Source organism: Rhinolophus hipposideros, assembly GCF_964194185.1.
Source record: "Rhinolophus hipposideros genome assembly, chromosome: 4".
In the NCBI taxonomy this organism is placed as follows: Eukaryota; Metazoa; Chordata; class Mammalia; order Chiroptera; family Rhinolophidae; genus Rhinolophus; species Rhinolophus hipposideros.
The window spans coordinates 106,881,364-106,902,915 of record NC_138050.1 but is presented as its reverse complement, the minus strand read 5'-3'; the positions used below and the strand labels follow the sequence as shown (position 1 = coordinate 106,902,915).

Genomic DNA, 21,552 nt, shown 5'->3' with positions numbered 1-21,552 from the left:
GGCCACCGTGCCTCCCATCACGTCAAAGGCTTGGGTGCATGTGCGGGTTTCCCGGCCTTTGAGCCTCGTCCAAGACCAATGCAGCCAGACATCAGGTATAGTGGCAGCGCGTTGTACTTGGCCACCACTGGCCTTGTCACTCCCATTTGTGCAGAGGTGACAGGAGATTTAAAGGGAGGGTGAAGGGGCTGGGGAGACTGGGACCCACAGCCCTGGTGATTGGGATGCTTCCTGGTGACTCCATTCCAGAGCAATGACTCTCCTGTTCTGGGTTGTAGGCAGTGCAAACACATCTCAAAGGGACAGAAGGAGGAGCCCCAGTTATAAGCCCCTTTCAGTAGAAGCACTAAGACAGGTGGGGCCTTTCCCGGAGTGGCTGGGACAAACAGCTGTCCCACAGCGGCCAGCTTTCCCAGGCAGGCGTTCTCACGGGCCTGGGGTCCTCCTGGGACGCGGCCTGTGGGGCCAGCTGCCGCTCGAGTTTGCTCCTGTGTCCCAGGGCCCCATGTGGACAGACCCTCTGCCCACAGCTCCGTGGTTCTCAAGCAGTGGGAAGGTCAGTGGGGGGAGATACTCAGAGGCTAGTCAGGGTAAACTCTCAATCCACTTGTTTTTCTGCAAATTTGATGTGAACCCTTTTAATGCCTTCTGAAAACATTTTCTTCTGCTTGCACAGCACAATTTGGAGACTCTAAAACTTGAGATGGTAGAATTGAGCTGCCTTATACAGTCTAGGAAAACAGTGTCTGGCATACCCGAAATGCCCCTGGTGCCTTCAGCAGTGTCAGCATCGTGAGCCCACTGCGCGCACAGAACAGGCGGCCGTGGTCCTGTTGGGGTGTAGACAGCAGCCCCTGGGATGCCATATGGGGAACCTGATACCAAATCTGTACCCTAAAAATACTGCTTTCCTTCAGATTTCCTGAGAATTAGGAGGTCAGGAGCGAGGCCCCCTTCCCAGCTGAGGAGCTGCCCAGCAGCCTCTGCTATTCAGAACTATTTCCTCTTAAAAAAAGTTTTGTGATTGTTTCTGTGATTCAAGTGGTAACTTAGTTTGACTCAGACGGATGAGGTCACCTCTGCTGCTCTACACTCAGCTTTGCTTTGCATTTGTGAAACGAGCCGTGAGATGGCGTCTGTGTGCTCACGACCCACCCTCACTGGGCAGTCAGGGCAGCCACAGGGTGACCTAGAAGCAATGTGGGTGCTGAGACATCGCAAGGCAGAGCTTTTCCTGCTTCTCCTCAGGGAGCTGAGGCCTGGAAAGGCGGGTCCTAACACCCCCGGAAACACTGCTGGAAGCACCGCTGTCCACGGCTGTGCTCGTACCAGTAGCCGCTATGGCTCCTCCCGCTGCCACGGCCGCTGCCCGGGTTTTCTTTGTGTCCTTGTTCTGCTGTTTCCTTTCCTGGGACCTGACATCGCCACAGTTCTCTGCATACAGATGCTTTTCCCCTCCATCTTGCCTGTCACAGAATCTCTGAGATTCTGGGAAACAAACGGAGGCATAAGTGTCCATTGTCTTCTTCTGTGTGTGTGTGAAAGTGGCTGTGGGAACTGGGGCTGGCCACACAAAGGCCCTTTCTTTCTGCTGGCCTCCCACCTCCGGGTCTGAATTTCCTCCGTTTCCTTGGTTCTAGCGGGCTGCTGTCCAGGGAACAAATGAGACAACTCATAGTGGCCTCTGCTGCTTAAAGTGGTGATTGCAGTGCAGAAAAGAGCATTTATTGTCAATTCCTTACATTTTTTTGTTAACAGTTAAAAGGTTTACTTTGATGTTCTTGCTGCATTCTTTTCAAAAGAAGGTCAAGGTGTGAGTAATTTGTAAGTAGGTCACAGAAGTCATCTTTGACCCTTGGCCCTGAAGAATGGATGACCCTCCCCCACTGCCCCCCTTTCTTTCTGTCTCTCTGTCTAGTCACTAAACATCCACTTGGCAAAATTCAACGCCCCTCTGTTTGGGGTCAGAGGCTCAGATTCTGGGAAGGGGTGGACAGTACAAAAGCATTAGAATTTGTTATTTCAGTAAGTGTGGATTCTGTCTGTGCTGGGAGAGGGGATGGGTAAGATGCGAGCTGTAGCCAGGGAGCGCAGACGTGCCGTGCCGTGAGCAGGCCGGGAACAGAGCCGCGTCCCTGGTGGAGAGGATCTGGGAAGGCTTCCTGGAGAAGGTGGTACCTAGCCAGGTGGAAAGGGACACCAAAGCCGCTCACTCTGGGAGGCTGCTGTAGGGACTGAGCCTGGCAGATGTGGGGACAAGCACTGGCCTGGCTGTCAGCTTGTGTGTTTCTGGGGAGAATGAGAGGTGGACCGGACAAGGGGTTAGAGACAGGTGGTGCCCAGACAGTGCTTCCCAAGGGCCTCTGCTGTCACAGCCTTGAAGCCTGAGTGGCCCTAGAAGGCTCACCCACCTGGTAAGCAGGGGGGTTGCCATAGGAGGGGGCATGGAGCTGGGCGGCTGTGCTCGGAGCCCTAGGTGATTCCGGCAGAGGGGTGTTGTCTGCTGGGAGAAGGGTAGGTGGGGGGGCTGGCTCTGGACGGTGGATGGCAGATCCACGTGTGTCCCGGCTGGCCCTTCGCTGTCCCTAAGGACTGGCCGGCCGGGAGGGGCAGTCTCTCCCCCGCCAGGAAGGGTTTAGGATGTTAAGGCATCATAATATGCAGGAGAAGCAAAACAAAGAAACTTCTCCCCTCCCCCAATTAGCAGACCCTCTCTGGGAACCTTCTCTTTTCTCTGCTTTGACTTACCAGCCGCCTCTCTGGCCTCGTATTTCCTTGAGAAAGCAGGAGTGCATCAGCTCCCGGCCTCTGCAGGGAGATCTCTGCTCTCCATGGCCCCGTCACTTTTCAAAGCCTCCCTTCTTCCCCAGAGCATTTGTCACAACATGTCATTGTCCCATTTACTTATAATCTAATTATTCACTGAGACGAGTGATTTAAACATACTTAAGTGGGAATGAAATTGGTCTTACTGCACTGACCACAGGTCACCCCACGCACTTGTCATTTACTGTCGTTTAGGCCGTCCTGCTAGCCGTGAGTTCCTGTGGGACAGACACTGTCCCTGTGGTTGTCACTGCTGAGTGCGGCGCTTGTCCTGTGGCTGGAGTGTCCCCGGCAGAGAGCAGAGACTAATCTCAGAGGCTGAGGCTGCGGAGAAGTTTATGTCCTTTTCTGGGACAGGACGACAGCTTTGTGTTCTGAGTCACAGGATGGGGCCGGGAGGCAACGTCCTTCCTGTAAGGACACCAGCTGGGCCCACATGTCCCTAGAGAAGGCAGCAGCACCGGCCATGACTGCTTAGCACCCCATGGTGTGTGTGGGGGGACAAGTGATGCCAGGGCACAAGGGATAGGGCCCCCAGGCTCTGCCCCATCACCACCCGTGTCTGAGTGCAGTGGGAGGGGCAGTGGACGCTGGGGGGTGGCTGCCAGGCCTAGGGCAGCAGCTCCGCCCAGAGCCACCCGCCTGCTGCCCATAGCAGCTTTGTTTTGGCTTTTAAATGGCAGTAATGACTACTTGTGTCGCCCGCCTGCACGGCCACTGGAACTTCTGAGCTGCACAGAGGCTGGCACTGAACTGTCCTGTAGGCAGACCGTGCTTTTCCCATGTGTGGCTGTGGCCTGATGTCAGGACATCAGCTCGCTGAGACGCAGGGCTTATGATAGGTAGAAGTTAGAAAATGGAGGAGGAGAGTGAGAGGGGGTCCATGGTGCCTTCAGAAAAAGCTCATAACTAGCTTTGATTAACTGCCCCCAGCCACGAGTGTGTTTTTACAATAATAGATGAGGAGAGGTGGTCTGGAACAAGATAAGGATCGAGGTCAACAGACTTCCACCCATCTTAGGAGGTCATGCATCACTTTTCCCAGCAAATCAACATGTAACTCCCTCACCCCACCCAGCAATCTATAAGTCCTCGGTCAGGACGAGGGGAGCAGGGCCTAGGCCTCCTCCATCCCCCTCGCACCTCAGCGAGGCCCGTTCTCTTCCCTGAGAACGTATCACTAATAAACCCTGCTTGCGTGTGACACAGCTTGCTGACCTTTGATTCTTCATTGCATCGGCACGGAGCACCGCGACTCCGGTGACATACACGAGTCCATGCAGCCAGGTAAGGAACATGGGCGCTTGTCACACGGAGTAACGGGACAACAACGTGCTGGCCCACACGCCTGTGTGTTCTGAGCTGTCAGACCAGTGGGAGGCCACTGCTGTGAGCCAGCGACACCCACGGGCAAGCGTTCTCACGCTTTCCACACCCCATACCCACCCACCTTCCTCTTCTGTCCCTAAGACGTTGGCACTGCCAACTCGCGTTTCTTGCATCGGTCGTTATTTCTGGTTAGAAAAGGTGTCTGGTTAGTCAGGATTCCAGAGCAACAGAAGCAATAGGATATATGTAGATCTTTCTAGAAAGAGATCTGTTATAAGCTATTTGCTCCCGTGACTGTATGGCTGCCGGCCCAGGGAGGGCAGAGGTGTCCTTCAAAGGATGGAGCCCCCACGGCTAATGGTGTAGGTTCCAGCCGAGTCTGAGGACTAGAACCAGGGGTGAGGAGGGCAGACTGGGAACTCTCCCTTTTTTTCTCTCTGGCTGCTCAGGTCGGATGAAGCCGACCCACAGTAGGGAGACCCATTGGCTTTCCTCAGATCACTGATTCAAAGGCTAATCTCTCTGGAAACGCCCTCAAGGACACACAGGAAATAGTGTTTCCCAGCTCTGTGGGCATCCCCGACCAAGTCAAGCTGACACTACAGTGACCCATTACAGAGACAAACATACACATATTTATTTAACAGGACAAAGCCCCACTGAGAGGTGTGAGTTACCCAGGCAAGCACGCCTGGTGGGTGACACCAGCCGGGGACCTTCCTGGCCCCTCAGCGAGGTCCTTCACCGATCGCTACTGTTCTGTTTTGAAAACAGTTCTTATGTTGTTTCTTTTGCTTTCTACACGAAGTCCCCCTGTAAGGTTGCGTGTCTGTGGAACCGCGCCTAATCTTAGGTGAGTGTAAGAGGGGTCTTGTTTTCTTTCCTCCTGTTTTGGTCAAGTTCAGTTGACCCTGGGTGCTTTTCCAGCTGTGCCTCTTGCAGAATCTGGGTGTGGCCGAGCAGGGAGGGTGTGTGCTCAGTGAGAACCCATCTGGCTCCTGGTCTCTCCAAGGTTCCCCAAGAACCAAGGAGGCCGCGCCCAACACCACCATCTGCTGGGTGCATGCAACATTACACTTTGGGACCAAATGTGAAGAATGTATTCAGGACGCCTAATTAGGGAAACATCAAAATATTTTAGATGACATTACAGCCACTATGACATAAATTAAGGCACGTAGGTTATTTTCAAAATCCTTGGATGTACATTTAATATTATTTGAAGAGCATATTCACAACAAATGCTTGTCATTTAAATAACTGGCGTGCATTTTTATTTTCAGATGTAGTGCGTGACATGTCATGAGTTAAATTCCACGGTGACACATGATATGTTAATTCTGTAATGCACCATAGGCCACTTTCCTGTCTGCCCTCTGTGAGGTGCTGAGTCACTGTAACGGGTGAACAGAAGTGACTCCTGTGACCAACGGGGCGTACAGCCTTCTGGAAAACCCCCAATACCAGCCCAGAGTTCTTACAGACAGGCCAGAAAAGTTACATGTAGCATTTACAATATAAAAAACTGTCAGTCTGAGAGGAAGTCTACATGAAATGTTAATATTTAGTGACCCTGAAACTATTTCATATTTGGGTCGGGAGGCGATGCCTCTCCAGGTTTATACCACAGCAAGTTTGGGCTCCCCCTCGGTCACTGGCCAAGTCCCTCTCAGTCACCTGCCCTGCTCCATCCGGCCGTGGTGTGGGTCACCAGCCAATGGCAGTTTCTGTGACGACCTTGGTGCTGTCATATTGTGACCTCTGCGAGGACAGGGGTGGCAGTGTGAACACAGCACCCTCTCAGTGCCCATCGGCCAGTGGACAGCTGTGGGACTCGAAAGGCCCCAATGGTATCCGGGGGCCAGGGCCTCCGTATTACACTCCCCATGTCATAGGCTCCTTTCATGGTATCTCTGGTCCCGACAGATTTTTCAGAAACATGGATAATACTTTATCGGAACAGCCAGCTCTCAGCAGAGGGCCCGGTTCCCACACACACCCCATCTTGTTAACCCATATTGAGCTAACACCTTCCCTTTAAAATTTCCAATCATGTTTAAAACTAAGTCATGAATCTCCCACTGGCATGTTTCTGTGGTGCCCTTCCCTCCTGGGGACATGCTCACACATGGTGGCCACCCTTTCATTTAGAAGCAGATTGTGGACACTGGAGGAGGCGGGTAGTTGAAAGAGCAAAAGTCTCACAAAGTCACGTGGCTGAGGAGGCCGGCACGTGGTCCCTGTGGGTGTCTGGAGGCTGAACCAGAGCGAGGGTCTTTGGGGCTCCAGAGGGGGAGCTGCGGGCTGTGGGGGCCGTGGTGCACGGAGTGGCCTGGACCAAATATGTGCATTGTCTGACCCCCTCCAGCAGTGTATGCGGGCTGTGTCCTCAGGTCCTCTCAGCGCCTGTCACTACCTGCCTCGTGATGATGGCTGTGCGGTGGTACCTCGCTGTGGGTTTCATTCATGTGTCCCTGATGGCTAACACTGTGCATATCGGTGTTACAGTTTGCCCGATAATGGCAAAAACAGAAGTCTCTGTTTTTGTTGTCTTGTTTCTCATGCATAGTTTTCATGTGCGTTTTTTTTTTTTTTTTATGTTTGGTGACGAACTAGCTACTGTGTTTGAAAATTACTGGTAGGGATAATTTTCCCTGCAGATGAGGTACTTTTGCCAGATTTTGTTTGCATTTCCTTTTTCTGGCATCTGGTGGGTGGGTGGGGCCCATTCCTGTGGGACTCCCTTGGACCAGGGTTGAGGCTGAGGTTCTCTGATCGTGTTGGGCATGGCCCCCGGCTCTGGTCTTGCTCCTAGCGCCGCCTCACCCTGAGGCACACCTCTGCAGTTCCTGGGGGACGTCACCTACTGGGTTCCTCCCCTTTCAGCGGTGGGATGTGTATTTCTGCTCTCATAAGTGAGGCTGTCAACTGAGAGTTGTTTGTAACCAGCAAAAGCTGTGAAGGAAAATGTTTCTGTAGTCACCTTACAGGGTTTCATTATTCCCTTCTGCGTCAGGCTGGTATTCCTTATGGAATTCCGCATCAGTTCTGTGTGTGGCAGTAAGGCTTTCTCAGAGATACAGAGTGCACAGGATGTAAAACATAAAAGAGAAGTACAAACCAGGCCTGGAGAGAGGTCTGTTGTAAGGAATTGGATCACATGATTGTGGGGCTTGGAAGCAAACCCAAAATCTGCAGGGCAGGCGGCAGGCTGGAGACCCAGGGAAGAACTGCAGTTTGGACCCAGACGTGCTCTGCTGGCAGCCGTCCCTCCTCCTCAGGGACCGCAGTCTTTTTCTATCAAGGCCTTCAACTGATTGGATGAGGCCCTCCCCCCCATGTGGAGGGCCGTCTGCTGTGCTCAGAGCCCACCATTTAAGTGGTAGTCCCTTCTACACATACCTTCTCAACAACATGCAGGCTGGCCTGTCACCAAACGTCTGGGTACTGGGCCCAGCCAAGCGGACACAAAATTAACCAGCACAGTGTACACACATCCCCCACACCCACACACCTTCAGATTTTTAACAACTTACTTGTGGTGTTAGAGTTGTTACAAATAACGAAACTGCCATTTGTCCACTTGGATGTGTTTACACTAAGTTTCTGGGTAGATGCAGGTGTTATCAGTATGACCAGCTGGAGGCAAGTTCAGATTAATGTAATTTTTTTTTCAAAATTGCAACAGATTATTGGTCACACAAGTATTTAAATTGTTTGTAATGTTTTTCCTCTGTCTTATAAAGGGTTTTGGAATTTCTTCTTAAAGGGATTGCCATTCATCTAAATTTAGGAAATCGACCTTTTTCTAAGGAAGCCTTGACTCCTCCTCCCCCGAGGGCGGCGGTGCTTCTGCCGGTCTCGTGCCCCCTCCAGCGGGCAGACGTGGGACGCCCGCTCCGGGACGCGCTCCGGGCCGAAGGTTCCTGCAGTGCAGGTGCCAGGGGCGCTTCTCAGCTCGGCCCGGGGGCTCCTGAGAGCTCGGATGGCGCTTGGACAGTCTCGAGTCGCAATTACCTCCACAGCACTGATGACGGTGGGGCTGTGTCAGCAACGTGAGCTTTGCCGCCCTATGATGCAATCTGCAAGGTCTGTGTGACTCAGCCGTTACTTTCCAAGTGGCCGAGGCCTGCGGTCAGCAAGGTGCACAGTAGAACAGCCTCCGCAGCTCCAAGGGTTTCAAGGGGCCTGGCTCAGAGCTCGTGGGCTCATCCACAGGCACCGCGTGACCCGGAGGGGGTGAGCTTGGAGAGCGGTCCTGCCCAGCTGTGTGCGCTGTGGGCTTTATTATCTGATAGCCAGCTGTGGAGTGACAGGTGCACTTCGGGTGATGGCGGTGGACCCAGGGTGACCTGCCAGGTGCCCGTGCCCCGGGGAGGACACTCCCGTGGTGGCAAGTCCCAGGGGACCATACAGGTCAGAAGGAGCACAGGCGCCTGAGGAAGGGCAGGGGAGCAGCCCCCCCAGGAACGGGCCCCCCAGGAGTGGGCAGGTGTCCTTGTAGACTGGACGGGAGCTCAAAGCTTAGCCGTCTGCGGTGCAGGGCGCGTGCTGTCTGCACCGTGGCCTCATGCTGACAATCCCCCATCGCATCGTTATGCTGGCAGAAGAGCCGCAGTTCTCGGTGGTATCTGGGGACGACGTACAGCTGTCAGTGGCATGACGTTCCGCTTGCCCAGGAATCCCAGGGAAACCAGACACAGCATACTGGTGACTTCAAGTAACCCCGGGTCGCGTCCTGGGGAGATGCTGTGTTCCCTTGCCTTGCTTGTCTTGTTCAAGCACCTCAGAGCGAGTCTCTGGCCCACATCCTGTCCCGCTGCCCCATTCCCCCTGTGTCGTACTCCTGGGAACGGGGAGACAGCACAACTGTGGCAGGCAGTCAAACTGAGCAGCTCTGGATCCTAGCGACCGTTTCTGACCTGCACGTGTTGAGACGAGCTCGACCTCAGAGCCCATTTGTGCTGCCTCCTGTCGAGGCGAGCATCTCAGCCGCCCTGACCTACGTACGCCACCCCATGACTCACCCTGGCTGCGGGGATCCCCGCCCCCACACGGGTTTGGACAAGTCATGTGCTGAACTGGATCCTGGCCTTCGCCTTGACCTGGCTCCATCCACCCTCTGTGGGAACCAGCCCCTCCCTGGAGGCTAAATCACAAGGTCTAGAAATACAGATTTTCAAGTTTTGTTCAAACCCACTAGGTGGCATGTGACCTTGGCCATTTCTCCCCCTCTTCGGATCTCAATTTGCTCGTTTGTAGGGTGCAGAGTGGGTCTGGGCAGGATGACAGCCAGGGTTCTGTCCTGTTCTGAGAGTCCTCTGCAGGCTGGCCCTCATCCTATCTCGCTCTTTCCACCATACCCACCCTCTCCTGCACCTGGGACACGAGGACAGGGCCACCCCTGCCAGCTGCATGGGTTCTGTGCCTTCCATCCTTTTTATTGTGTGACAGGCACTGTTCTGTGAGCACGTGGCTGGGTGGCATTGTCAGTGAGTGCTTTTAGAATGGCATCCTCTTGGCATGTCCGGCCTATTGCTGGTTCCTGTGTCCTGGGTCTGGCTCTGAGCCAGGCAGTTGGTGACCCTGTTCATGTGTGGTAATGCACCCTTCCCTACTCACGGTCATTCCGGGCTGAAACCAGAGTGTCTCGGGGCTGAAACAGGGATCTTCTAATCCAACTCCCAAGGCCCAGGCAGCTGAAGAGACTCTGCCTGGGTCACGTAGCTTCTACACCAGGCGAATGAACGAGCGTGACACCAGGCTTGGAGCAGTGCCCTGGTGACCAGCTCAGGCTTGGCCAGATCTCACTCTGCTTGTCATTATCTAAGGGATTCATAGAGATAAATTTCCTGTTAATTGGGGGCCTCATCTGTAAATGGAAACCTGTAAACAGAGCCTACAGGATAAAAGCCACGCTGTCACATTTAATCAAAAGTGTATTTCTTGAGCTTTTACGGTGTGCAAAGCCCCGTTGAGTCCAGGTGAAGGACGAACCTGAACCAGCTGCCACCTCTGAACAAACCTTGGCACAGATGGTTTTGAAGGAAGGCACAGTGCGTTCAGTTCTGACTCCGGCAGGCAGCTCTCAGTGTTGAAATGTAACTGTGAATGTTGTGTAAGGATCACATTAGTGTCTTGAATTTTGCCACGATGTAGAATTTTGTTTGCCTTCACAAACCGTAAATGACCTCAACCATAGCCTTTCCTCCTCTTATGTGGGTCGTCACATCCTCTGTGGGTCTCCCACCTGCTATGAGCATTTTCATCCTCTAACTGGTCCAGGTGAACTCTGTGAGTCAGAGAGCACATGTCTAACTTCTGTGTGAGCTACGTGCCCTGGGCACAGAGCCCCCATACCCTGCCTGAGTGATGGACCCGTGGAGGTCATGCCAAACATGCACACATGACACCTGCCAGGCCCGCAGCTGTGATCTGATGCCAGGTTTCCAAGGATAAGTGTGGATTTACAAAATATGGAAAAACTTTGGGCTCCATTACACCTACGTGGAGCACTGCCCAAAATGCAAGTAGGCTAGCTGCTTTGAGTGCTGCAAGAACATAACGTTTATTACACCCCATTTCTTGCTGATACTAAAGCAGGCTCACTCACGTGGCTTATTGTCTTGGTGGGCAAGTATCTGTGGAGAGTATTTTATGTGCCAGGTTTTGAGCTGTGTCCTGGGACTCCTGGTCAGCCAAACACCCAGACACTCGCTGGAAGGAATGTGTGATTACAAGTCGAGAGGAGGGCTTACACATGAAGCATATTTGTCTTTATTTTAAGACATCAATGGCTTTAAGGAGTGTGGGTGACTGAGCAGCCTTCTGAGACATTTGTGTGGGACTCAGTTTGGGGAGTACAGGGCAGAGGACCTGGAGATGTGTGGGGGGTCAGTATCCCAGACAGGAGGCCATCGGGCTTGCACTGGGGAAGAGCAATGGACCCAGAAAGGAAGGGGCAGGCGTGAGGGGTACATGGGAGGAAGAAGGTTCAGAATACCTGGGGCCTACGGGAGGCATCCGAGATTTCTGGCTTGTGCCACTCATGGGGTAGGGGACGCTGGACAGAGAGCAGATGGGGAGAATTTAGTATTTGACATGTTGAGTTGAAGGTTCTGTTTAATCCTCAAGCAGCCACCTCGCTGGTGGAAGAGGCTGCCTGATGTAAGAGCCTAGCTCACCTCTGCAGGGTCCCCACAGTGTGTGGGTCGTTGTTGGGGGGCACAGATGAGAAGAATGCTTAGAGCGACGGCGTGAGGAGGAATGTCACCAGTTAATGTGACTGGAGGGACTGGGGCCAGCCAAGGCCAGACACAGTGGAAAGAATGGGGCATGCAATCGCAGAGGCCGAGGGACACACGTTCCAGGAAGGCGGGGTAGTCATCTGGACCAGGTGATGGTGCGAGGTGTAGAAACCTGAGAGGGGAGCATGTCCTTGGGTGTGAGGTCATGGGTGGCGTTGAGCTATTTTGGTGAGTGATGTGCTAGGAGTTGGAAGGTCGGTTGGAATGGGGCCACAGGGTCCGTGGAGAGTGAGGAGACGGGAAAATGTGACCATGAGCTCCTCTTCCAGAAGTTGGGCTGTGAAAGACAGATCTCCAGCTACAGCAGAATGCGGGCTGAGAAGGGTTCTGGGTTTAGGTGAGGATAGACTTGGAGAACATTCGAACGAAGGTGGAGCTCCTGAGAGGCAGTGATGGAGGGCAGAGGGTGAGGGCAGCTTGGGGACTGGGGGCCCAGGGCGAGGGGACAAGGGGAGCTCAGGAGCAGGTGTGTGGCTGTGGTCCTGGGACCCAAGGGGGTTTCTGTGCTTTGGCTTCCATTGGCTGGTGGCATAGCACGCGTACGAAATGACTTTGGGTGGAAGTGGGGACGCTGTGGGTGCCATGCTCTGTCTGCATGTCTGTGTGTTCGCAGGCCCGTGGATGCCGTCCTGGTAGAAGGGAGGGGGGCTGCCTGGCGGGCGCCCTGGGGCAGCATGTGGCAGGGCGGCCTCCTCAGTGCCGGCTCCCCTGGTCTCCGCTCACACCACCCTGGCTGGGGAGGGGGTCACCTTCATTTTTGAGATTTGTGTGTGTGTGTGTGTGTGTGTGGATATAGAGTTTTTCTTTTTTCTTGTCAGTTTTATAATTTTATTCAATAATCAGCAGTTAATTCTCATCCACATTAACTGTTTGTAGGTTTTTGAAAGTTGTGGCAGGTACGCAGGTAACCAACGCCTAGAGCTTATGTGGTGACACTTCCTGGACAGCCCCACCCGGCTGAGCTATGGGACAGTCCTTACTCCTCTGGCCCAGGCGGCTCTGTTCAGTCTGGCGTCCACGTGCACACCTGGGGTTCCCATCTCCTTCACGGCAATTCCTGCGTCTCTGTGAGTGCCCGCAGGGCACGCTCCTGAAGCCCACTCCATGGACCTGCTTGTGAGTGTTGATGGCGTCTTCTCTGGTTACTACCTCGTTGGTAGCAGGACGGCCCTGCTTCTCGCCTCCCTTCTTTGCGGAAGCCATTCTGCGGCCCATGAGGTGTGGGGGAGGGAAAGCCGCGTGGGAAGTACAACTTCTGGGGTGGCTGGAAGCAGGTGGAACGAGAGGCCAGGCTGTGGGTGTAGGATTTTTTTTCTCGTGCTGTCTTCTGGTTTGCATTATTTCTGACTAAAGTCTACTGTCGTTCTTCTCTTTGTTTCTTTGTACACAATATACCTTTTCTCTCTTCTTGCTTTGAAGCTTTCCTCTGAGTCATGGGTTTTAAGCACTTGGATTGTGACGTGACTTGGTGTAGTTTTGTTCATGTAGCTTCAGCTTGATGTTTATTGAGCTTCTTGTGCCTGTGGGTTTATAAGTTTCAACAAGTTTAGAAACGTGTTGGCAATTTCTCCCTGCTAGTCTATGTCCTGCCAGCCACCTGCTCTGACCAACTCCCAGTGCTGAGGCCTCCAGGTTTCTTAGAGGCTGCGTCCCAGGGTTGGGCTTCTGTGTCACGGGGCGGGTTGGGAATTCTGAAACTTAAATGAGGGTGGGGAGCTGGTGGCCTCGGGGTTCCTTCAGGAGACTGTCCCTCCCCGGGAGTGACGTTGTTTTCTCATGAGAGGTTGGGGTGGGGCCTGGACCGCTGAGATGCCATCTGATAGGAGACGGGGTATCATAATGGTCCCTGTGCGTTGTGGGGACCTCACGATGACAGCATCGGTTTCCTTAAGGAGGGGATGCTGACAAACAGCAATAACACGTCAGCTGCTGTGTTTATTTGCTACCCATTAGAATATGAAGGAGAATTAGACCCCAAATAAAAATATTTGGTCCCCGAGTGAGGAAGTTTGCAAGGGCCTCGCAGAGCAGCAAAGGAAATGGCTTCACTCTGTGTCTGCAGTGCTCAGTTCACATTCATCATGTGTTTTGCGGGACCTGGCTATGTTCTCATAAACCAGTTGTGGAACGTGGAGATTTCTAAGGCTCCCAGGCACTTCTCATAGATTGTGTTCTCTAATTTTTACAAAATCCTGCAAGATGGTTATTACTACACTTTTTCCAGATGGGAAACAGAGCCCCAAAGAAGTGGACCAGCTGGCCTCTTCGTGGAGAGCTGAGATGGGACACGTTCTCTGACGTGTGAGATCGGGGTGTCCCCATAGGCCCATCTTCTCGGCCGTAGGCACCAGGTTCCAACCACAGTCCTGTCAGTTTTGTTTTATTTATATTTGGACACATGCTGTGCAAAAAGATGGAAACACTGAAGTTATCTGGGTGGTTCAATGCAGTGTTCATCTGTGGCCATAACTATAAATAAGACAAGATCTGCCGACCACGCATGGTTCCTCTTTTAGGCAGGCAGTCGTGACCCCAGGATGAAACCAAGAGAAAGCCTGAGTGGTGTTTTGAAATTTAAAAGCCACAAAGCACCAGCCGCAGAGGACCCAGCGTCCTCATGGCCAGCGGCTCTCGCTGACAAAGGTAAAATGCTGACTACGTCCCGTTGTGACTTAGGGCTCCTCTGAAAGTTTCAGTGTATGTGCCAGGGGACCTGTGGCTCAAAGGATTGAAAATAAGTCTGGGAATTTGCGTGTAAAAGTTCAAGTGCATTAAAGTGCCATATCCTGCCCTCCTTTTCTGGGTTGGTAACTGAATAGTCACACAGTTTCCCGGGCAAAGGAAAATGCACTTTGTGATTCAGGATGGACACTTGTCACTTCTGCCTTTTTCCATTTGGAATGAGAGTTTTTTCCTCTTCAGATTGGGCTGGTGATTTATGATGCGGGGATCAGTTTGGGGTGAGCAGTCCCATGTGTCTATATATAGCTGCTTGTTGGCCATAAATGGGAGGGCGGGGCAGGCGTGGAGGGGACGCGGCTTGGCTGTCCTCGGCCAGAGCCTGGAGGCCGGTGAGCTGAGCAGGCAGAGCCTCTCTCTTCTTTGCAGCTTTTCTTTCTCTCTGGGTAAGTTTCCTTTTCTTCTTTCCTTTTGTAATTCGGGGCTTTGGAGGAAGGAACAGTGACTTCTGCAACAGCTGGTTGCACTCAGGTTTGCGGAGTGGACCCATTTCAGGCTGAGGAAGAGGTAACCTACACGCTGTGCTGCACAGGAGGAAAGGCAGATAATTAGATCCGAGTCTGTGCTTTGTGACTAGATCTTAGGGTTTCCTCCGTTTCCCGGTCCTACTGTCCCAACACCCCGGACACCCCGCGCCACAACCTCGTCTCGGGCTGGCCCTCGGGTCCCGGGGCAGCTGATTGACATCTGCAATTTCCACGGGTCTCAGAATGAAGTGATTTGTGAGGAGAGTGCAGGTTTCAAAAGATGTGAAATAAAATTGGACTTGTTCTTAAGAAAGAAAGGAACTGGGGTCATTTATTGTAGATGCAGACTACAGTGTCTGAAAGGAAAACACTTCCGCTCGTCCGTGTTCCCAGGCGTCCCGACAGAGCGGCCTGTTCTCGTGGCTGCTCTCTGCTCTGTGCTCTGGGGCGAGGTCCCACTGACAGCCAGCCCCCCGCCCCAGCCGCACTCTTGGAAGTCTGCTGCCAAACAGACAGTGAACTTGGGTCCCTGCCAGCAAGCCTGGGAGGGGGCAGCCAGTCTGGGAGGGGGCAGAAAGGCAGGGGCGGGGGGGGCAGGAGTGGCAGGTGCTGGCCTTGCTGTCCTTCGGTTTCTTGGTCCTTTCTTACTGAGGATGAGTCAGACAGGCCTCGGGGGGCAAGTGCACACAGGGGACTCGCAGAGGCTATTCTATAAACGAGCCTGGCTTACATTTGGGGTGAATGTGCACAAAGCTATCATTGAATCAGGGACCATCACCTACATGCTTGCTCTTTACAAAAACCCCAAACAAGAGGACTCTCGGCAAAATTTTATGGAGTAAAATATTTTTGTAACTGTTGATTTGTTTTTAATCCTCTCAATTTGTGAAACTGCCTGGATTGCTGGCGAGCTCTGCTGTGCAGGAAGTCACACATTACTGGTTCTGATCTACCTCCATGTGCTGTCCCTCTGTGCCTGAGCGGAGGGCAGGGAATGGCTGCACCCTTGGGTCCGTCCTTCCTGGGTCCTAAAGGTGGTCTGGGGAACACTTCAGAATTAGCCACCAGAAATTGGATGGCAAACCTTACTGGACTTAACACGAACGATGGCTTTAAGAGTTATTTTGTGCTGGTATCTTTACTTTGGGTGCTAAGTCGTTTGAAAGACCTTTGGGGAACGTGGTTCCCAGTGGGAACGAGATGGGATAAGTCTTGGGAACTGAGAGCCTCGTCACTCGGGGAACAGGCCAACTGCAGGTGCCAAGGGATCCTTCCTGGTCCCTGGAAAAGCCTTAATTTGGGGTGGTCTTGACTCTGACATCTTTCGCTGCACAACCACAATTGCTTTTACTAAATAGAAATAAGTGCATTGTGGTTGAAACATTTTCAGAAATTAAAACCCTTCTTGATGACATGAAAGATGGCTTCCAAATCTCCTCCACAGGAAGGGATTAGGCCCGAGCGTGCCCCAGAGTCCCTGGGTGTGGGCGGGCTCAGGTTCCACTTCGCTGTCACAACTCCCAAACGTGTCGGGTGCATTTTGTGAGCAGCGGGCAGGGCTGGCAGGCGGCTGGGGGCTCAGTCAGAGTGAGGGCTGCGACACCGGCTCTGTCACGGGCAAACCAGTCACCCGGGCAGCTTATTTTCACCCTGTTTTCTCACAGGTAAGGTCAAGAGTCCAACCAGGACAGAGTGAGATCATACATGTCAGGTTGTATAAGTTCAGTTACAATTTGTTGCAAACCACCCAAACCTGTGTGTTTAGAATACGTTCTCTCTATTTTGGGGAGTTGAGGATGGTTAGGGTTGGTGGTGGTTTGCAGCCACTAGGTTTTAAGTCATAGATGCAGTCACCACTGGAGCTGAGGAATACTGGCTGCCCCCACGTCGGGGCCCTCGTCTCTCAGCCACGAGCTGGATGGGTACCTGTCACTGCTGGAATCCAGGCCCCCAGTTCGGTTTGGTTCTCTCCATGGGTCCTCATTAAGTGCTATGCAGCCCACGTGGACCAGCTTCCCAGAGAGCTCCTGACCCCGGCCTGGAGGCAGCCAGGGAGTGCCGTGCAGCTCTGAGTGGTGAAAAGAAGGGGCAGGGCTCAAACAAGTGCCCGGGAGTGGGCTCGAGGCTGCCCGTGCTCTGCCAGCATGTCTGGTTTGGGTATGAGGTCGATGAAAGTCTGTAGGCACGTGGGATGAGAAAGAAAGCATTGCACATGGGGTGAGAAAGTGTGGCACGTGGGGTGAGAAAGAAAGCGTTGCACGTGGGGTGAGAAAGCGTGGCACGTGAGCTGGCTGCTGTCCTTGGAGCAAGGACAGTCTCAGGTGCTCCCTCCCTGAGATGTGATGGGTCCGCTATCCAGGCGTGGCTGGCACACAGCACGCGCTCGTGTTTAGAAGGAAAAGCGGGAGAACTGATGAAACTGTGTTTGCGGTCCTCTGAACCCGATCCTGAAGGCCCTCAGTGCGGCGTTTCATGAAGTGAGCAGAGAATGTGGTGATAACACAGTAGGGTGTTCCATCCCCACCGTGGTCCAATGTCTTGGGGGAAACAGCTCCAGAAAGTCTGCGTGTCAGAGTGAGTCACGCAGAACCTCGCCCACCGGCTTTCAGCTCCACATCCTAAACACCAGAGGGCACATCCTTGCCTGAGGTCGTCCAGGCCCACGCGGCCAGGCGCCAAGGTCAGCCAGTGATACGTGGCGTGCTGATGGTGCTGGAGCCGCAGACAGGATGCCGTAAGTGAGTTGAAGGGGAGTTGGCCACTGGCTGTGAGCAGGGCTGACCTTGCCTGGCCGTTTCATGTTCAAAACAAGGGCATGGCCCTGCCCAAGCGTGCACACCCTCTCCTGGGAGTGCCACGGCCACAGTGGAGACATGTCAAGATAGCTTATCCTCTCCTCTCACTGAGGCCAATTTGGGCTCTTCCCTTTGCCAAGAAGTACAAACAGATTGGATAGGCCATTGGAAATTGCACTTACATGCAATTTTAGGCCTGTCAGATATTAAAGCGAGAGATGCATTTTTTCAGATACCTTTTCCTACCTGCAGAATTCAACTCAACAATGACAATAACAAAATCCGCAGCGTGACAGGGGCAGCCACCAGTTCCGATCGTTCGTTTCTGTGGACCAAGCACAGTGCCACCATCATATCAGAGTTAGAGGATGAGACGTTAGCCCAAGGCTGGTGAAAGTGCTGAGTCAGAACTACACCCCAGGTCTAGCAGATGCCAACACCTGTGCCCTTTTCATTACGTACCTCTTTGAAAACGGCGGTGGGGTGGAGGGGATGCATTTTCACTGTTCTGTCTGTGTAATCAGATGTACGTGAGCACACTGCAGTACACACGCTGGACCCTCAATGGATTCCTGGTGGGTGATTGACCAGCTGCCTTTTCAGAGGAAACACAGATAAGTTAGTGTGGGAAAGCATAAGGACCACAGAGACGTGTGATGACCCTCGCTGTCCGTCTCTGTGGAACGCGTCTCGCGTCTCCGGCCATCGCAGTCAGCGCTTCTCCAGAGCATAGGGGTTTGGAGCATTCTTAGGACCCATCTACGCTCTGTGATTCTGTGGTTCTGGGACATTGCAGTCTAAAGGGAATTGGCCCCGAGGAGCGCACTGTGTGTTTTGGCCAGTTTTCTAACGTTCACTCAGGAGCTGCTGGGTGGGCTGTGAAGGTGAGACGGTCCATCCCCGAGCAGGACCGAGCCGGACCTGTTGCTTCCACTGCTTGTCTCCTTCCTGTTCTGTGTGAGTGACGTCCTCGGAGGCTGAGCCATGTGGCCCGGCCCGAGAGCTCCTTCTTTAAATCAAAGTAGATTGTTTCAAACACAAATGGCAAACATGGAGCTCAAATTTGGAGTTCTTTTGCCTCTTTATGTGAGGAATTAATAATCACAGAGCTATGGGAATACGTTATTATTAGATATGGCCAAATAACCCACTACGTTGGCATTTTATTTATTTTGGATGAACATATGTAGTAAATGGCTGTGTCTAATACCTGCAATATTTCAGGCTCCCAGGTCCTGTCCCAGACGGGTCGCAACTATTTCTTGTTTTGGGAGAATTTGACCGAACATGCTCACTTCCCCACATCCCCCAGGCTTTCATGCTGGGCTCAGTCCCCACTCCCTGCCCATCCCAACCGAGCAGGTCTGCAGGTGACCTGTGAGGTGTAGTTTTGGGAGAATGATTCTGGAAGGCATCCTGGAGACCGATTCCTTTTTTCAAGGCCTATTTCAAGCAGTGGAGGCTCCTAGCTCCTGAGGCAGACACAGAAAGCTGCCATGTGTGGTCACCGTCTTCCCAGAGGGATTTCTCCTCACGCCTCCTCAAATCTCCTGAGAGCCTCCTCCTCACTGGAGCCCGTCTTCCCACCCCCACCTCCGCCTGCCAGCCTACCCATCTCAAATGTCACCCACCGCAAGGGACCTCTTCTGGCTGCTCCTCTCCAGTTTCATGGGCCCCTTCTCATTTCACGGAACATTTTGTGTCTCTCTGCTCTTGTATTCTAAGTATTTGTTCACTTTTCTAATCTGTGTTTTAATTATTTTATCCTTATCACTTACATTGCCTTGAACAAACTAGGTATTCTACAAATATTTGTTGAGTTTATAATGAAATGAAACGAAACACGTAGCCCAATCTTCTAATTGTTATGGGAGCAACCCAAAAGTGAAATCGGGTCCCAGGAAACTTACTAGGCATCTGGACTTCTAGTCCAACATTATTTATGCTGATGTAATCTTCCTTTCATCCACCACCCCCAGTTGATTTCCCCCTTTGGAACAATACATAATATTAGTGTAGAAGTTGTGGGAGATGGGCTCCATTTGACAAGGACCTCATTGCTGGTTGTTACTTTTTATTTGTAGGCATACACCAAGATGTCACTTGTTGCCGTGCCCTTCTACCAAAAGAGACACAAACACTTTGACCAGTCATATCGTAATATTCAAACGAGGTATCTTCTGAATGAATATTCGGCGAAAATGTAAGTTGAAATTCACCGATTAGACTGATAGAGATTTGATTATAGGTGTTTGATGTGTAAAGGCAGGAAGCTTTATCCAGTGTCCTGAAACCTGGGGTGAACTGGCTTTGGGAGGGTCAGAGATGGCAATGCTTCCTGATGGCCATGTTCAATGCCAGAGGGGGACGAGGCTTACCGGGATGGGCAGAGAGCTGCGTGCACAGTGCTTCATGGCATCCTGGTAGGTGCTGGTAGGTGCTGGTAGGTGCTGGTAGGTGCTGGGAGGTGCTGGTAGGTCCTGGTAGATGCTGGTAGGTCCTGGTAGGTGCTGGTAGGTGCTGGTAGGTGCTGGGAGGTGCTGGGAGGTGCTGGTAGGTCCTGGTAGATGCTGGTAGATGCTGGTAGGTGCTGGGAGGTGCTGGTAGGTGCTGGTAGGTGCTGGTAGGTGCTGGTAGGTCCTGGTAGGTGCTGGTAGGTGCTGGTAGGTGCTAGGAGGTCCTGATAGGTGTTTGTAGGTGCTGGTAGGTCCTGGTAGGTGCTGGTAAATCCTGGTAGGTGCTGGTAGACCCTGATAGGTCCTGGTAGGTCCTGGTAGGTGCTGGTAGGTCCTGGTAGATGCTGGTAGACCCTGATAGGTCCTGGTAGGTGCTGGTAGGTACTGGTAGGTCCTGGTAGATGCTGGTAGACCCTGATAGGTCCTGGTAGGTGCTGGTAGGTGCTGGTAGGTCCTGGTAGGTGCTAGTAGGTCCTGGTAGGTGCTGGTAAATCCTGGTAGATGCTGGTAGACCCTGATAGGTCCTGGTAGGTGCTGGTAGGTGCTGGTAGGTCCTGGTAGATGCTGGTAGGTCCTGGTAGGTGCTGGTAGGTGCTGGTAGACCCTGATAGGTCCTGGTAGGTCCTGGTAGGTGCTGGTAGGTGCTGGTAGGTCCTGGCAGATGCTGGTAGGTCCTGGTAGGTGCTGGTAGGTGCTGGTAGGTCCTGGTAGATGCTGGTAGGTCCTGGTAGGTGCTGGTAGGTCCTGGTAGATGCTGGTAGACCCTGATAGGTCCTGGTAGGTGCTGGTAGGTGCTGGTAGGTGCTGGTAGGTCCTGGTAGGTGCTGGTAAATCCTGGTAGATGCTGGTAGACCCTGATAGGTCCTGGTAGGTGCTGGTAGGTGCTGGTAGGTCCTGGCACGTCTTGGTAGATGTTGGTAAACCCTGATAGGTAGTGGTAGGTGCTGGTAGGTCCTGGCAGGTCCTGGTAGGTCCTGGGAGGCTGGCTCTGAGCCCTGGACTAGATCAGATAGCAGGGACCTTTTAATAAGTGCTCCTTGACTTTATTCTTCACACATGTTCCAGAACTGGAATCTAACAAACCACCAGGAAGCAAAGGCAGTGGGAAGGGAAGCAACCTGAAAGATGTCAGTGGGAGAGAGGTTATGGGATGACAGAGTAAAGATGGGGTGGAAGCTGATATGGACAGTAAATTTGCTACATTAGTAATTAAGTAGCAAGAGGTGAGTTGATTCACTGCATAGCAGGCTGGGGTACTTGTAAAGCAGTGTCCTCAGGGAGCTGTAGCTTCGCCCAGTGAACACCAGCTCTGCAGTTTTAATGGGCCGATTGGAAGGTTGAGCAAAAGCATGAAAGGTGCTGCTAGCAGGCGTGCTCCACCCTAGGATCTTACGCACATGTCCCCAACACGCTATATTTAGAAATGCCCGTGGTCCTGGTACGTGGTGGCCATTCCTGTAACAAACAAAGCCAAACATTCATCACCCCTCCCAACAACCTTGGGAGCTTCAAGTCCCTTAAGATATATATAATCGTGGCTCTGGGCCAGGGCTGTGGCAGGCGCTCGCTGGCGCTGAGGGGAGGTGGCCGGGGTGCTGGAGAAGTTGTCTGTCACCGCGTCCTTCTGAGGATG

At 52.8% G+C, this 21,552-nt stretch overlaps 2 protein-coding genes across 3 annotated transcripts in view; both read left to right on the top strand.

Annotated features, from left to right (window-relative positions):
* KBTBD11 (kelch repeat and BTB domain containing 11) overlaps nt 1-19,667 on the top strand; it is a 33,310-nt gene extending 13,643 nt beyond the window's left edge. Inside the window, exon 2 of the mRNA XM_081046171.1 lies at nt 19,548-19,667. Coding sequence (XP_080902297.1) covers nt 19,548-19,609 — 62 coding nt within the window. The 3' untranslated portion in view covers nt 19,610-19,667. The remainder of the gene's footprint in view (nt 1-19,547) is intronic.
* Nucleotides 11,711-21,552, top strand: part of MYOM2 (myomesin 2) — a 78,700-nt gene continuing 68,858 nt past the window's right edge. Inside the window, exons 1-2 of one of the 2 annotated variants that reach the window (XM_081046170.1) lie at nt 11,711-11,868; nt 19,548-19,666. In XM_081046170.1, the coding sequence (XP_080902296.1) occupies nt 19,560-19,666 (107 nt within the window). In that variant the 5' untranslated portion in view covers nt 11,711-11,868; nt 19,548-19,559. Of the gene's footprint in view, nt 11,869-14,470; nt 14,588-19,547; nt 19,667-21,552 lie in introns of those variants that run through there. The other variant, XM_081046169.1, reaches the window with a different exon arrangement.